The 17,914-nt window shown below is 51.0% G+C and overlaps 1 protein-coding gene across 1 annotated transcript in view; it reads right to left on the bottom strand.

Annotated features, from left to right (window-relative positions):
• LOC146025681 (netrin-4-like) overlaps positions 1–17,914 on the bottom strand; it is a 46,618-nt gene that overhangs the window by 13,503 nt on the left and 15,201 nt on the right. The window contains exons 2-4 of the mRNA XM_083155672.1: positions 12,398–12,936; positions 8,493–8,759; positions 4,756–4,882 (exon numbers count right to left, since the gene is read on the bottom strand). Of these exons, the coding sequence (XP_083011798.1) occupies positions 4,756–4,882; positions 8,493–8,759; positions 12,398–12,936 (933 nt within the window). The remainder of the gene's footprint in view (positions 1–4,755; positions 4,883–8,492; positions 8,760–12,397; positions 12,937–17,914) is intronic.

Genomic DNA, 17,914 nt, shown 5'->3' with positions numbered 1-17,914 from the left:
TGTATATCCTGAGACTGATTAAGGTGCCCATCCTGAAACTGATTAAGGTGTCAATCCTGTGACTGATTAAGGTGCCCATCCTGTGTCTGATTAATGTGCCCATCCTGCGACTGATTAAGGTGTCCATCCTGCGACTGATTAAGGTGTCCATCCTGCGACTGATTAAGGTGTCCATCCTGCGACTGATTAAGGTGCCCATCCTGCGACTGATTAAGGTGCCCATCCTGCGTCTGATTAAGGTGTATATCCTGAGACTGATTAAGGTGCCCATCCTGAAACTGATTAAGGTGTCAATCCTGTGACTGATTAAGGTGCCCATCCTGCAACTGATTAAGGTGCCCATCCTATGTCTGATTAAGGTGCCCATCCTGCGACTGATTAAGGTGCCCATCCTGTGACTGATTAAGGTGCCCATCCTGAGACTGATTAAGGTGCCCATCCTGCGACTGATTAAGGTGTCCATCCTGCGACTGATTAAGGTGTCCATCCTGCGACTGATTAAGGTGTCCATCCTGTGACTGATTAAGGTGTCCATCCTGCGACTGATTAAGGTGTCCATCCTGCGACTGATTAAGGTGTCCATCCTGCGACTGATTAAGGTGCCCATCCTGCGACTGATTAAGGTGCCATCCTGCGTCTGATTAAGGTGTCAATCCTGTGACTGATTAAGGTGTCAATCCTGTGACTGATTAAGGTGCCCATCCTGCAACTGATTAAGGTGTCCATCCTGAGACTGATTAAGGTGCCCATCCTGCGACTGATTAAGGTGCTCATCCTGCGTCTGATTAAGGTGTCAATCCTGTGACTGATTAAGGTGTCCATCCTGAGACTGATTAAGGTGCCCATCCTGAGACTGATTAAGGTGCCATCCTGCGTCTGATTAAGGTGTCAATCCTGTGACTGATTAAGGTGTCCATCCTGAGACTGATTAAGGTGCCCATCCTGCGACTGATTAAGGTGCCCATCCTGAAACTGATTAAGGTGCCCATCCTGTGTATGATTAAGGTGTCAATCCTGTGACTGATTAAGGTGTCAATCCTGTGACTGATTAAGGTGCCCATCCTGAGACTGATTAAGGTGCCCATCCTGCGACTGATTAAGGTGTCCATCCTGCGACTGATTAAGGTGTCCATCCTGTGACTGATTAAGGTGTCCATCCTGCGACTGATTAAGGTGTCCATCCTGCGACTGATTAAGGTGTCCATCCTGCGACTGATTAAGGTGTCCATCCTGCGACTGATTAAGGTGCCCATCCTGCGACTGATTAAGGTGCCATCCTGCGTCTGATTAAGGTGTCAATCCTGTGACTGATTAAGGTGTCAATCCTGTGACTGATTAAGGTGCCCATCCTGCAACTGATTAAGGTGTCCATCCTGAGACTGATTAAGGTGCCCATCCTGCGACTGATTAAGGTGCTCATCCTGCGTCTGATTAAGGTGTCAATCCTGTGACTGATTAAGGTGTCCATCCTGAGACTGATTAAGGTGCCCATCCTGAGACTGATTAAGGTGCCATCCTGCGTCTGATTAAGGTGTCAATCCTGTGACTGATTAAGGTGTCCATCCTGAGACTGATTAAGGTGCCCATCCTGCGACTGATTAAGGTGCCCATCCTGAAACTGATTAAGGTGCCCATCCTGTGTATGATTAAGGTGTCAATCCTGTGACTGATTAAGGTGTCAATCCTGTGACTGATTAAGGTGTCAATCCTGTGACTGATTAAGGTGCCCATCCTGCAACTGATTAAGGTGCCCATCCTATGTCTGATTAAGGTGCCCATCCTGAGACTGATTAAGGTGCCCATCCTGTGACTGATTAAGGTGCCCATCCTGAGACTGATTAAGATGCCCATCCTGCGACTGATTAATGTGCCCATCCCGTGTCTGATTAATGTGCCCATCCTGTGTCTGATTAATGTGCCCATCCTGTGACTGATTAATGTGCCCATCCTGCGACTGATTAAGGTGCCGCCCATCCTGCGTCTGATTAAGGTGCCCATCCTGAGACTGATTAAGGTGCCGCCCATCCTGCGTCTGATTAAGGTGCCCATCCTGAGACTGATTAAGGTGTCCATCCTGCGACTGATTAAGGTGTCCATCCTGCGACTGATTAAGGTGTCCATCCTGCGACTGATTAAGGTGCCCATCCTGCGACTGATTAAGGTGCCCATCCTGCGTCTGATTAAGGTGCCATCCTGCGTCTGATTAAGGTGTATATCCTGAGACTGATTAAGGTGCCCATCCTGCGTCTGATTAAGGTGCCCATCCTGTGACTGATTAAGGTGTCAATCCTGTGACTGATTAAGGTGCCCATCCTGCAACTGATTAAGGTGCCCATCCTATGTCTGATTAAGGTGCCCATCCTGAGACTGATTAAGGTGCCCATCCTGTGACTGATTAAGGTGCTCATCCTGTGAATGATTAAGGTGCCCATCCTGAGACTGATTAAGGTGCCCATCCTGAGACTGATTAAGGTGCCCATCCTGTGACTGATTAAGGTGTCCATCCTGCGACTGATTAAGGTGCCCATCCTGCGACTGATTAAGGTGCCATCCTGCGTCTGATTAAGGTGTCAATCCTGTGACTGATTAAGGTGTCAATCCTGTGACGGATTAAGGTGCCCATCCTGCAACTGATTAAGGTGCCCATCCTATGTCTGATTAAGGTGCCCATCCTGAGACTGATTAAGGTGCCCATCCTGTGACTGATTAAGGTGCCCATCCTGAGACTGATTAAGATGCCCATCCTGCGACTGATTAATGTGCCCATCCTGTGTCTGATTAATGTGCCCATCCTGTGACTGATTAATGTGCCGCCCATCCTGCGTCTGATTAAGGTGCCCATCCTGAGACTGATTAAGGTGCCGCCCATCCTGCGTCTGATTAAGGTGCCCATCCTGAGACTGATTAAGGTGCCGCCCATCCTGCGTCTGATTAAGGTGCCCATCCTGAGACTGATTATGTTGCTTATCCTGCGACTGATTAAGGTGCCATCCTGCGACTGATTAAGGTGTCCATCCTGTGACTGATTAAGGTGCCCATCCTGAGACTGATTAAGATGCCCATCCTGCGACTGATTAAGGTGCCGCCCATCCTGCGTCTGATTAAGGTGCCCATCCTGAGACTGATTATGTTGCTTATCCTGCGACTGATTAAGGTGCTCATCCTGCGACTGATTAAGGTGCCGCCCATCCTGCGTCTGATTAAGGTGCCCATCCTGAGACTGATTAAGGTGCCGCCCATCCTGCGTCTGATTAAGGTGCCCATCCTGAGACTGATTAAGGTGTCCATCCTGCGACTGATTAAGGTGTCCATCCTGCGACTGATTAAGGTGCCCATCCTGCGACTGATTAAGGTGCCCATCCTGCGTCTGATTAAGGTGCCATCCTGCGTCTGATTAAGGTGTATATCCTGAGACTGATTAAGGTGCCCATCCTGCGTCTGATTAAGGTGCCCATCCTGTGACTGATTAAGGTGTCAATCCTGTGACTGATTAAGGTGCCCATCCTGCAACTGATTAAGGTGCCCATCCTATGTCTGATTAAGGTGCCCATCCTGAGACTGATTAAGGTGCCCATCCTGTGACTGATTAAGGTGCTCATCCTGTGAATGATTAAGGTGCCCATCCTGAGACTGATTAAGGTGCCCATCCTGAGACTGATTAAGGTGCCCATCCTGTGACTGATTAAGGTGTCCATCCTGCGACTGATTAAGGTGCCCATCCTGCGACTGATTAAGGTGCCATCCTGCGTCTGATTAAGGTGTCAATCCTGTGACTGATTAAGGTGTCAATCCTGTGACGGATTAAGGTGCCCATCCTGCAACTGATTAAGGTGCCCATCCTATGTCTGATTAAGGTGCCCATCCTGAGACTGATTAAGGTGCCCATCCTGTGACTGATTAAGGTGCCCATCCTGAGACTGATTAAGATGCCCATCCTGCGACTGATTAATGTGCCCATCCTGTGTCTGATTAATGTGCCCATCCTGTGACTGATTAATGTGCCGCCCATCCTGCGTCTGATTAAGGTGCCCATCCTGAGACTGATTAAGGTGCCGCCCATCCTGCTTCTGATTAAGGTGCCCATCCTGAGACTGATTAAGGTGCCGCCCATCCTGCGTCTGATTAAGGTGCCCATCCTGAGACTGATTATGTTGCTTATCCTGCGACTGATTAAGGTGCCATCCTGCGACTGATTAAGGTGTCCATCCTGTGACTGATTAAGGTGCCCATCCTGAGACTGATTAAGATGCCCATCCTGCGACTGATTAAGGTGCCGCCCATCCTGCGTCTGATTAAGGTGCCCATCCTGAGACTGATTATGTTGCTTATCCTGCGACTGATTAAGGTGCTCATCCTGCGACTGATTAAGGTGCCGCCCATCCTGCGTCTGATTAAGGTGTCCATCCTGCGACTGATTAAGGTGCCGCCCATCCTGCGTCTGATTAAGGTGCCCCTCCTGTGAATTATTAAGGTACTCATCCTGTGAATGATTAAGGTGCCATCCTGTGAATGATCAAGGTGGCCATCCTGTGACTGATTAAGGTGCCCATACTGTGACAGACAACAAGACAGAACTACATAGTGATATCTTAGGCCGATTACACATTGGGCCAATATCGTCATGATTTGCAATATTGAGCGACAAATCGGGCATATATCGTGCTCCCGGGTCACCTGCATGCAACATGATTTGTGACCATTAGATTCTAAATGTGCGGAGACGGAGACATTGTAACTCTGTTATTTTACACTCACGTTTGCATTCATTGGGCGCCCCCGTTTTGCCATCCCCTGGCTGCCATGGGTTGTCATTATATAGTGGGGCACACCGCTCACAGTGATCTCCCGCTGTGTTATGTTGGCAAACGCACTTCCCATGGACCTATTCAAAAAGGAAATTAAGATCAGTACCAACATTGTCATCATTTCCTATAATGAATTTTAAGGAATACACCCTTGGAACCAACATCAGCATGAGTGCCAGCTGCTTCTGTCACACACCTGCTAACAGCCTGTTGTAAGGGGAGAAAAGGGGCGCTACAGACTTATATAGTGGGGGGGGGGGGGGTCTCACAGCAGCACATAGTGTATAAGGATATTAGTGATGTGCCAGTGAGGACAGGTCTGCATGTGACAGGGGCAGTGACAGGATGTGAGGAGGGGAATGGAGGCAGCAGGAAGCCACAGACTGAGAGTTATATAGTGGGAGGACCAGGGCCCCCAGCAGCACAGAGTATATCAGGAGATGAGTGATGTGTCAGTGAGGATAGGGCTGCATGTGACAGGGGTAGTGACATGATGTGAGGAGGGGAATGGAGGCAGCAGGAAGCCACAGACTGAGAGTTATATAGTAGTAGGAGCAGGGTCCTCAGCAGCACAGAGTATATCAGGAGATGAGTGATGTGTCAGTGAGGACAGGGCTGCATGTGACAGGGGCAGTGACATTATGCGAGGAGGAGAATGGGGGCCGTAGGAAGCCATAGACTGAGAGTTATATAGTGGGAGGAGCAGGGTCCCCAGCAGCACAAAGTATATCAGGACATGGGGATGTGTCAGTGAGGACAGGGCTGCATGTGACAGGGGCAGTGACATGAAGTGAGGAGGGGAATGGAGGCAGGAAGCCACAGACAGAGTTATATAGTGGGAGGAGCAGGGTCCCCAGCAGCTCATAGTTATTATTTGATGCAACTAACAATATATAATATGTATAAAACCGCGTCAGAGCTGTGCCTGGCTCTAATATTTTTGGAACTTGCAGCCTGCTACAATTGCAACTTTCATTCTTGATAACGCAGATAATATGAAGACGATATCTGGGTCATGCAGCTGACTTAATCAGATCCGACCGCTCATTGTTCCTTTGTATTATGTTAGTCTGAGGCCAGAACGTGAGCGGAGCAGCAGCACAGCGTTTCGGTGGCACCCCCCCCCCCCCCCCTGGGCTCAGCCAGCTCTGCAGCTTCATGTCACTGTCTGGGATGTTGTTATCTGGCTCAGACGCTGCGGAGGTTACCCCCCCCCCCCCCCCCCTCATCCAGCTGCTCTTTGAATTACCGACCCAGCAGCAGAGATGCACCACGCCTGGGGGTCACCCAGCCTGGCACGGCCTAGATCAGATGGCTCGGAAGCTCTGTTGGGGATTATCAGGGAGAAGGCACAAGATGTTTGGATAAGAGATGATTTTGGGAAATGGAGGAGGGTTACAGAAGGAATGTGAGCAAATCCACTAAGAAATAGCTGTGTGCAAAAACAAGGTTTACCTCGGGTGACCCGGGCACGGAAACTTTGCCCCCGCTGGCTCCTATATGACCCATACACATAAATACATCAAATACAGCTATTACAGACCCCTGTGTAAGAGACCACACATCATAAGTGGGTAACATATGGGATCTATACAATGGTGGGCGACTGCCGATGTCTGGGGCAGCGGAGTGATTTCGGCCTGATTCCAGGTTGTACAGAACCCTATGAGGTAAATTTACTAAGATGGGACTTTTATTGAAGATAGGAAGTTGCTATAGGCAACCAATCAGCTCCTATCTGTTATCTTCTAGGACAGGCATGGGGAACCTTCGTCCCTCCAGCTGTTGTTAAACTGCACATCCCAGCATTCCCTGCAACGGTTTTAAAATGGCCAAAAAACAAAACTGTAGCAAGGCATGCTGGGATATGTATCTGAAGAACAACAGCTGAAGGGCCAAAGGTTCCCCATCCCTATTCTAAAAGGTGCTAAATAATTAAATCGATTCTGATTGGTTTCCCATAGCAACAGCCCATCTTAGTAAAACAGACAAAGGGAAGATTTGGTTCTGTAGGCTGGGATATGTAATCGAGCTTCAAAGGGCTAAATATGAAATATTTAGGATGCTCGCTGCGTTGAGGCAGCCGGTGATATGACGACAGCGCCCGCCCCCTTTTCGTCCATCTCCGAAAAAAAATGATTTGATGTTCGGTGACAAATGAATGATTTCTCTCCCCTTCGGCTGCATGTTCTTGTACACCACCCCATGCATGCTAGCGAGGGGATGCGGGTGGCATGGACGGGCGGACGTTCGGTGGGGAGGTGGGCATCGCTGACCTGTTTGCTAGGCTGTGGGTATACGCAGCTTAGCAAACATGTCCGAATCAAGCCACTTGGAGCCAGCAGCAAGGCCAGTAACAGAAATATCAATACAATGTGATGTTCTTGTACTTTACTGACATTAGACCCTGCAGCCTACTGGGTTACAGCAGGGGCCCCAGAACGTCAGGGCCCAGGAGCATTCTTCCCTTTTTACACCAGTAATAAGAGGGAGCTATGAAACTTGCTTCTGATTGGTGGGTGGTAGTGACCAATCAGAAGACAATGTTTCACCAGTACCCAATCTCCGGCAGCCCTCGCTGAGGGTTAGGGCTGGAGACCTCCATGTTGTCTTGAGGGGCAGAAACTGACTAGGCCACTTCTATATGTGTGGAAAACGATGTTGGGTGGACAACAATGACGTTTCTCTCCTGCTTCCCTCATTAACGACAATATATTCATTAGAAAACAAATGGGTGCATTTATTAAGATGGTAGTTGTATTGAAGATGAGATGTTTCCCACAGCAACTAATCAGATTCCACTTTTTATTTATATAGCACCTTATTAAAGATAACAGCTAGAATTGGTCAGGTTGCTAAGGACAACATCTCATCTTCAATAGAACTCCCATCTTAGCAGTTTTACCCAAACTCTTCAGAGGCTTGCAGTAAGACGACTGGTTGGAGTAGATTCCTATAGTTCAGTGTCTCGTATATCAGGAAAGTTATGAATAACAAATGCTCTGTCAGTCAGCCGCCTGATCTACGCGGGCAGCCGCCATAATGAATACAGCGCCCCCCGCTGTTAATGCCGGTCACCCTTGTACTGAGCACGGCGGGGACTGAACCTGGGGCTGCGGTCATGGACAAGTGAGCAGATTGCAGCTGGAGAACTGCCAGTTGGGAGTTATGCGACGGGTGGGGAGGGCCCAGCCACCCCTTCTCTGCAGAGGTCAGGTCGTGCCAGCGTCCCCCAGGCCTCATGCTCACCAGGCGGGCAGGGACAGCGCTGAAATACCACACAATAGCATTTGCCGGTTGCTGCAGGAGAACTCCTGTAACAGAATCCCGGTTACACTACTGTCATTCAGCGGCCTTACATAATAATGTCATGTTTGTAACGGGACAGTGATGCTTGGTCTATTTACTAAGCCTTGGGGAGAAATAAAGGGGGAGAGATAAAGTACCAACCAATCAGCTCCTAACTGCCATGCCACTGGCTGTGGTAGGGGGGCGTACACTAAGCATTGGGGAGCGCTAACATGGAGAGAAATAACATACTGACCAATCAGCCCCTAACTGCCATGCTACATGATGTTGGGGAAATGCCAGTGAGGGGCAGGTTGTTGGTACTTTATCTCCGGCCACTTTCTCTCTCTCTCTCTCTCCAAGGCTAAGTACATCTGAACCCTTGCCCCATGCACTCACAGCGATGTCCGGTCCGTGCACGTTCCCGACCTCCTCGCACTCATCCGCGTGCCCGTTGCAGAAGCAGCTCCCCCGCACTATCAGATCGTATATGGCGTAATGAGCGAATCTCTGCGGCTTCTCGTGTAACCCGGGCACAGCCTGGCACGGACAGTCCTGTCTCTTCAGCAGAAGGAGTCTCAGGTTGGTGATCTTCAGCCGCTCCTGTGCCTGGAGACTGAAGGGATCCTCAATCCGATTGGCTGGAGTGAGGGCTCTGAATATCACCTGCAGGGAAGGAGAACACACACAATTATTATTACCGTAATTATATATGTAGAAGAGCCCAACAACAGTTACAGTAAGATGGGAGGTTGCCCATAGCAACCAATCCGATTCTGTCTATCATTTTGTAGGATGCACTAGATAAATGAGAGACAGAATTTTATTGGTTGCTATGGGAAACATCACCTCTTTTCATTTTTTGAGGCTTTCGTAAATGATCCCCTCCTGAAGATACTCCAGGGCCCATGTTTGCTGGAGGGGCTCGTATGAGTTCCGGGGCCACCACCCCACCAATATTTACCTTGAACTGGGAAGCGTGTCCCTCCTCTTCCTCGGCAGATGGCGCCGCACTGTGCCAGTGTCTTTGCGCTCGAGTTCCCAAATATCACTGGAAAGATGGCGCGGGCCCAGAGGGAAGGACCCGTTTCCAGCAAGCAAGGTAAAATCCCTCCTCGTCCACCATACGCTACCACCCGCTCCATGTGCTGGGGCCCCCATGTGTATTTTTTTCTAGGTGATGTAGACACGCCCCTTATTTAGGTCACACCTCCCATGTAGGTACTGGGGCCCATCGCTGCTATCTATGGCCCTGCCTACCTGTCTGACAGATACAGGGTTTGATGTATCAAGCAGGGAACAGAGTGGAGAGGTGGTCCTGTGGAGACGTTGCCCATAGCAACCAGTCAGCCTCTACTTATCCTTTTACAGAAAGAACTTTATAAATGCTACCTCAAAGCTGATCGGTTGCTAGAAGAAACTACGCCACTTCTCCATTCTATTCTCCACTTTATACATCAACCTCATAAGGGGAGAGATAAAGTGCAGAGAGATAAAGTACCAATAAATGGGCTCTTTCAGTAACTGTCATTTTTCAAACACAGCCTGTAACATGGAAGCTAGACCCCAAAGTAGCAGCCAATCAGCTCCTAACTTCCATGTTACAGCATGTGTTTGAAAAATGACAGTTACTGACCAGTACTTTATCTCTCTCTACTGAATCACTCACCAAGCCTTAGTATATCTGCCCTATACTCCCAAGTCTGCTCAAGGTCCTATTGTCTGAGCACTGTCCTGGCCGCAGACTGTAAGGGGATACGGCCATTGGCAGGGTCATTACTTCGACATGGTTTAGGTCGACAGTCAAAAGGTCAACATGGGGTTTTTCGAGCCGACATGTGTCGGCAGGCGGTATTTCGTGCCCTACCATCCATTAGGGTGCGGTGGGAGAATAAAATAGTGTGCAGAGCGAGGGGACGTGGTGCATTTAAACCTGTGTCCATGTTAACTGTGTCGACATTCGGGTCAAAAAACTGAAAAAGCTCATGTTGACTTTTTGACTGTCGACCTGACCCATGTCGACCTAATGACCCATGTCGAACTTATGACCCTGTGGAACTAACCCATGTCGACCTTCCTGCATGTCGACTTAAATGCATGTCGACCTAATGGTATCGACCTAATGACTGTCTGACAACTTACTGGTGACCAACTGATCCACACCCGACTGCCCTGTCACTCATGCACCCTGTGTGTTCTTCAGTGTGATCTCCCGGCTGTATGACCGATAGTCCGGCGCTCATACCATATGCCGGACTCACACCTTGCTTACTCCTTCCATGGCTGCTGGCAGCAGAGGCATCGCCCACTTTCCTCATCCCAAGTTCTAGTTCTAATTTAGTCTAAAAAAACAATTGGGAACAACAGATGTAGAGAATTGGGAGACGCCAATGAGCCGGACCCTCAGTAATGACTCATTGTTTTCCAGTCCATGATTCACTGATGTGAGAATTCCTTCTTGGTGCGTGTGTGGCTGTATCTCTGTTTTACATGTGGCTCCCTGTCTGCTCTGTATAGCTGTATACGGTATGGCATTGGGGGGCCAAACCTGGCTTCAAGATCTACCAACAGTTCATGTGGCTCAGGCAGGATGTGGGTCTATATTAGGAATGAATGCAGCGGGTTTGAAATTGTGACAGTTAGTAATGACTACAGCTGTGCACCAGCTAGGTGATCTGGGGAATGTGACAGTTAGTAATGACTACAGCTGTGCACCAGCTAGGTGATCTGGGGAATGTGACAGTTAGTAATGACTACACCTGTGCACCAGCTAGGTGATCTGGGGAATGTGACAGTTAGTAATGACTACACCTGTGCACCAGCTAGGTGGTCTGTTAATGTGACAGTAATGACTGCACCTGTGTACCAGCTAGGTAATCTGGGAAATGTGACAGTTAGTAATGACTGCACCTGTGTACCAGCTAGGTCATCTGGGAAATGTGACAGTTAGTAATGACTGCACCTGTGTACCAGCTAGGTCATCTGGGACATGTGAGTTAGTAATGACTGCACCTGTGTACCAGCTAGGTCATCTGGGAAATGTGACAGTTAGTAATGACTGCACCTGTGCACCAGCTAGGTGGTCTGGGCAATGTGACAGTTAGTAATGACTGCACCTGTGCACCAGCTAGGTGGTCTGGGAAATGTGACAGTTAGTAATGACTGCACCTGTGCACCAGCTAGGTGATCTGGGGAATGTGACAGTTAGTAATGACTGCACCTGTGTACCAGCTAGGTCGTCTGGGAAATGGGACAGTTAGTAATGACTGCACCTGTGCACCAGCTAGGTGATCTGGGGAATGTGACAGTAAGTAATGACTGCACCTGTGTACCAGCTAGTTCATCTGGGAAATGTGACAGTTAGTAATGACTGCACCTGTGCACCAGCTAGGTGATCTGGGGAATGTGACAGTTAGTAATGACTGCACCTGTGTACCAGCTAGGTCGTCTGGGAAATGGGACAGTTAGTAATGACTGCACCTGTGCACCAGCTAGGTGATCTGGGGAATGTGACAGTTAGTAATGACTGCACCTGTGTACCAGCTAGGTCATCTGGGAAATGTGACAGTTAGTAATGACTACACCTGTGCACCAGCTAGGCGATTTGGAAAACTTGGACCGTTGGTAGATCTCAAGGACCGGTTTGGCCGCCCCTGGTGTACAGCAAGAAGACATAATCCGCCCTCCATCCTGCAGTTCTGACATTCCGGGGCACTGGTGCCGGTACAGACCCCCGGGGCTACTCCCCCTGGTTACTTCTCTCTTCTGCATCCCCTCTATCACCGCCACGGCCATCTAACTACAACCAGTACTGCAGACACTCAGCCACCTGTGGTTCTAATACTATGCGGAGGGCCCAACAGCCCTGGGTGTCCGGCCACTAGAGGTGAAGGCAATGCTATTATTATATGTGTGTGTGTGTGGCCAAAACCCCCCCACGCCCTCCCCATAGAGGTCTGCCTGGGAAGGGGGTTGCCCTATTACCCGCTTTATGACAATCGATCCGATAATGACTGAAACATCGTTTCACCTAACGGGATTCAGCTGTAAGATTGGGACACAAAATCTTTATAGGGGTGTGGATCATTAGGCCGACAGACAATAGGTGGGCAATATCATATGCGGTATGTGGCCATTTTGGTGTCTCCAGGGGCGGGGCAGCAGCACAGTTAAAAATTCAAATAACAGAGCCACACCCTCTGCCACCAACTGCCATTTCAAACTGACTCACCTATTTGAATTTTGTACTGTGATATAGCCCCGCCCCCCTGAAGCCGTCATCACTTACGTCAGGGATTCCTTACCTCTCCCCTTGTACATGGCCAGGCGTCCGAGTACCTGGATGTGCACAGCGACCCTTCTTCCAACAAATCGTCCTTGAGGCTAAATGTGGCCGTGCAGTTTGTGGCAAAATATTTATAAGGGCTCCATGTATTGCCCCGGTCCATGGACCTCTCCAGCACCATCGCCGCAGGCCGCGGGGACTTGAAGACCATGATTACGTGGGTCAGGTAAAATTCTGTCTCAAAATCCAAGCGTATCTCCTCTCGGAGGACATTCTGCGCTGACTGCCACCAGGTGCCTGGGCTGGAGAAGACGTCGTCCGTCATGTGAGAAGGGAGATGGGAATGTTCCGGCTGGCTGACACTACATTTTGTACAATGGGGCTGACTGCACGAGTCAGGAGCCCGCTGGTATCGACCCTCGGGATAAAAGCAGTACAGTTCGCTGACATTCTGCCCACAAGTGGTGAGAGTGACCGGCGATCGGCCAGTGGCCAGGTTGCCGATGGGCGGGTTGCAGGAATGACCATCGCACCTGGGATGCTGGAACCTGGCGGAATCTGTAATGAATGGGGGGGAGGTGCAAAGAAACTTATAAGGATATTACACAGAGATTTAGCATTATGTATTAGTCTCATAGGATTCCCTCTTATTTCTACTTTAAATCAGCGCTGGGAAATGTGCTAATGTTCCACTACATGTCAGTTTGCACTTCACAGAGACCGTGTGCTGCTGGGGACCCTGCTCTTCCCACTATATAACTCTAAGTCTGTGGCTGCTGCCCCCATTCCCCTCCTCACATCATGTCACTGCCCCTGTCACTGCAGCCCTGTCCTCACTGACACATCACACATCTCCTGATATACTCTGTGCTGCTGGCGGCCCTGCTCCTCCCACTATATAACTCTCAGTCTGTGGCTTCCTGCTGCCCCCATTCCCCTCCTCACATCATGTCACTGCCGCTGTCACATGCAGCCCTGTCCTCACTGACACATCACTCATCTCCTGATATACTCTGTGCTGCTGGGGGCCATGCTATTCCCACTATATAACTATCAGTCTGTGGCTTCCTGCTGCCTCCATTCCCCTCCTCACATCATGTCACTGCCCCTCTCACATGCAGCCCTGTCCTCACTGACATATCCCTCATCTCCTGATATACTCTGTGCTGCTGGGGAACCTGCTCCTCCCAGTATATAACTCTCAGTCTGTGGCTTCCTGTTGCCTCCATTCCCCTCCTCCCATCATGTCACTGCCCCTGTCACATGCAGCCCTGTCCTCACTGACGCATCACTCATCTCCTGATATACTCTGTGCTGCTGGGGACCCTACTCCTCCCACTATATAACTCTCAGTCTGTGGCTTCCTGCTGCCCCCATTCCCCTCCTCACATCATGTCACAGCCCCTGTCACATGCAGCCCTGTCCTCACTGACACATCACTCATCTCCTGATATACTCTGTGCTGCTGGGGACCCTGCTCCTCCCACTATATAACTATCAGTCTGTGGCTTCCTGCTGCCTCCATTCCCCTCCTCACATCATGTCACTGCCCCTCTCACATGCAGCCCTGTCCTCACTGACATATCCCTCATCTCCTGATATACTCTGTGCTGCTGGGGAACCTGCTCCTCCCAGTATATAACTCTCAGTCTGTGGCTTCCTGTTGCCTCCATTCCCCTCCTCACATCATGTCACTGCCCCTGTCACATGCAGCTCTGTCCTCACTGACACATCACATATCTCCTTTTATACTCTGTGCTGCTGGGGACCCTGCTCCTCCCACTATATAACTCTCAGTCTGTGGCTTACTGCTGCCCCCATTCCCCTCCTCACATCATGTCACTGCCCCTGTCACATGCAGCCCTGTCCTCACTGACGCATCACTCATCTCCTGATATACTCTGTGCTGCTGGGGACCCTGCTCCTCCCACTATATAACTCTCAGTCTGTGGCTTCCTGCTGCCCCCATTCCCCTCCTCACATCATGTCACTGCCCCTGTCACATGCAGCCCTGTCCTCACTGACGCATCACTCATCTCCTGATATACTCTGTACTGCTGGGGACCCTGCTCCTCCCACTATATAACTCTCAGTCTGTGGCTTCCTGCTGCCCCCATTCCCCTCCTCACATCATGTCACTGCCCCTCCCACTATATAAATCCCAGTCTGTGGCTTCCTGCTGCCCCCATTCCCCTCCTCACATCATGTCACTGCCCCTCCCACTATATAAATCCCAGTCTGTGGCTTCCTGCTGCCTCCATTCCCCTCCTCACATCATGTCACTGCCCCTCTCACATGCAGCCCTGTCCTCACTGACATATCCCTCATCTCCTGATATACTCTGTGCTGCTGGGGAACCTGCTCCTCCCAGTATATAACTCTCAGTCTGTGGCTTCCTGCTGCCTCCATTCCCCTCCTCACATCATGTCACTGCCCCTCTCACATGCAGCCCTGTCCTCACTGACATATCCCTCATCTCCTGATATACTCTGTGCTGCTGGGGAACCTGCTCCTCCCAGTATATAACTCTCAGTCTGTGGCTTCCTGTTGCCTCCATTCCCCTCCTCACATCATGTCACTGCCCCTGTCACATGCAGCTCTGTCCTCACTGACACATCACATATCTCCTGATATACTCTGTGCTGCTGGGGACCCTGCTCCTCCCACTATATAACTCTCAGTCTGTGGCTTACTGCTGCCCCCATTCCCCTCCTCACATCATGTCACTGCCCCTGTCACATGCAGCCCTGTCCTCACTGACGCATCACTCATCTCCTGATATACTCTGTGCTGCTGGGGACCCTGCTCCTCCCACTATATAACTCTCAGTCTGTGGCTTCCTGCTGCCCCCATTCCCCTCCTCACATCATGTCACTGCCCCTCCCACTATATAAATCCCAGTCTGTGGCTTCCTGCTGCCCCCATTCCCCTCCTCACATCATGTCACTGCCCCTGTCACATGCAGCCCTGCCCTCACTGACACATCACTCATCTCCTGATATACTCTGTGCTGCTGGGGACCCTGCTCCTTACACTATATAACTCTCAGTCTGTGGCTTCCTGCTGCTTCCATTCCCCTCCTCACATCATGTCACTGCCCCTGTCCCATGCAGCCCTGTCCTCACTGACACATCACTCCTCTCCTGATATACTCTGTGCTACTGGGGACCTCGCTCCTCCCACTATATAACTCTCAGGCCCTTATTCTGGTTGGTGCGGTCGAGCCGCATATGCGGCTCCGACCGCACCAGACGAATCCCCGCCCACGCTACGGATCGCCACGGCCGTCCGTACACGGACGGCTGGCGATCCGCACGAAAATGGTGGAGGCGTACGCCTCCACCATGGTGGGAGCTGCCCCCTGCATTCGATGGTCGACGACCATCGAAGGCAGGGCCGCACGCCGCGGCAGCTCCCGCAAGCTGAGACCACACGGACAATCGTCCGTGTGGTAGCTTGTATGGGGGCTGAAAGCTGACATCCGCCGACGTCAGCTTTCCGCCCCCATGAGTGGCGTCATGCCCTCATTACCATGCGTACGCCCCGCGTTTGCATGGGAACGCCCATGAAACGCGGGGCGTATACATAGGGAAATGAGGGACTGAAGCCCCTCACGCCCCTATACGCCCCCTTTGCGGCGTCTAATTTTTTTAAACGGAGATTTCCCCTGCACATGCGCAGAGTGACCTCTGCGCATGTGCAGAGAGAAAACATCGGCGGTACGGCCGCATGCGGGCCGTACCGCTTCAATCGGAATAAGGGCCTCAGTCTGTGGCTTCCTGCTGCCTCCATTCCCCTCCTCACATCATGTCACTGCCGCTGTCACATGCAGCCCTGTCCTCACTGACACATCACTCCTCTCCTGATATACTCTGTGCTACTGGGGACCTCGCACCTCCCACTATATAACTCTCAGTCTGTGGCTTCCTGCTGCCCCCATTCCCCTCCTCACATCATGTCACTGCCCCTGTCACATGCAGCCCTGTCCTCACTGACGCATCACTCATCTCCTGATATACTCTGTGCTGCTGGGGACCCTGCTCCTCCCACTATATAACTCTCAGTCTGTGGCTTCCTGCTGCCCCCATTCCCCTCCTCACATCATGTCACTGCCCCTGTCACATGCAGCCCTGCCCTCACTGACACATCACTCATCTCCTGATATACTCTGTGCTGCTGGGGACCCTGCTCCTCACACTATATAACTCTCAGTCTGTGGCTTCCTGCTGCCTCCATTCCCCTCCTCACATCATGTCACTGCCTCTGTCACATGCAGCCCTGTCCTCACTGACACATCACTCATCCCCTGATATACTCTGTGCTGCTGGGTACCCTGCTCCTCCCACTATATAACTCTCAGTCTGTGGCTTCCTGCTGCTTCCATTCCCCTCCTCACATCATGTCACTGCCCCTGTCACATGCAGACCTGTCCTCACTGACACATCACTCATCTCCTGATATACTCTGTGCTGCTGGGGACCCTGCTCCTCCCACTATATAACTATCAGTCTGTGGCTTCCTGCTGCCTCCATTCCCCTCCTCACATCATGTCACTGCCCCTGTCACATGCAGCCCTGTCCTCATTGACACATCACTCATCTCCTGATATAATCTGTGCTGCTGGGTACCCTGCTCCTCCCACTATATAACTCTCAGTCTGTGGCTTCCTGCTGACCCCATTCCCCTCCTCACATCATGTCACTGCCCCTGTCACATGTAGCCCTGTCCTCACTGACACATCACTCATCTCCTGATATACTCTGTGCTGCTGGGGACCCTGCTCCTCCCACTATATAACTCTCAGTCTGTGGCTTCCTGCTGACTCCATTCCCCTCCTCACATCATGTCACTGCCGCTGTCACATGCAGCCCTGTCCTCACTGACACATCACTCATCTCCTGATATACTCTGTGCTGCTGGGGACCCTGCTCCTCCCACTATATAACTCTCAGTCTGTGGCTTACTGCTGCCCCCATTCCCCTCCTCACATCATGTCACTGCCCCTGTCACATGCAGCCCTGTCCTCACTGACGCATCACTCATCTCCTGATATACTCTGTGCTGCTGGGGACCCTGCTCCTCCCACTATATAACTCTCAGTCTGTGGCTTCCTGCTGCCCCCATTCCCCTCCTCACATCATGTCACTGCCCCTGTCACATGCAGCCCTGTCCTCACTGACGCATCACTCATCTCCTGATATACTCTGTACTGCTGGGGACCCTGCTCCTCCCACTATATAACTCTCAGTCTGTGGCTTCCTGCTGCCCCCATTCCCCTCCTCACATCATGTCACTGCCCCTCCCACTATATAAATCCCAGTCTGTGGCTTCCTGCTGCCCCCATTCCCCTCCTCACATCATGTCACTGCCCCTCCCACTATATAAATCCCAGTCTGTGGCTTCCTGCTGCCTCCATTCCCCTCCTCACATCATGTCACTGCCCCTCTCACATGCAGCCCTGTCCTCACTGACATATCCCTCATCTCCTGATATACTCTGTGCTGCTGGGGAACCTGCTCCTCCCAGTATATAACTC

This window comes from Crinia signifera, chromosome 8 (genome assembly GCF_055691185.1).
Source record: "Crinia signifera chromosome 8, ASM5569118v1, whole genome shotgun sequence".
Classification (NCBI taxonomy): Eukaryota; Metazoa; Chordata; class Amphibia; order Anura; family Myobatrachidae; genus Crinia; species Crinia signifera.
The sequence above is the reverse complement of the archived record's forward strand: the minus strand, read 5'-3'. Positions and strand labels throughout refer to the sequence as shown.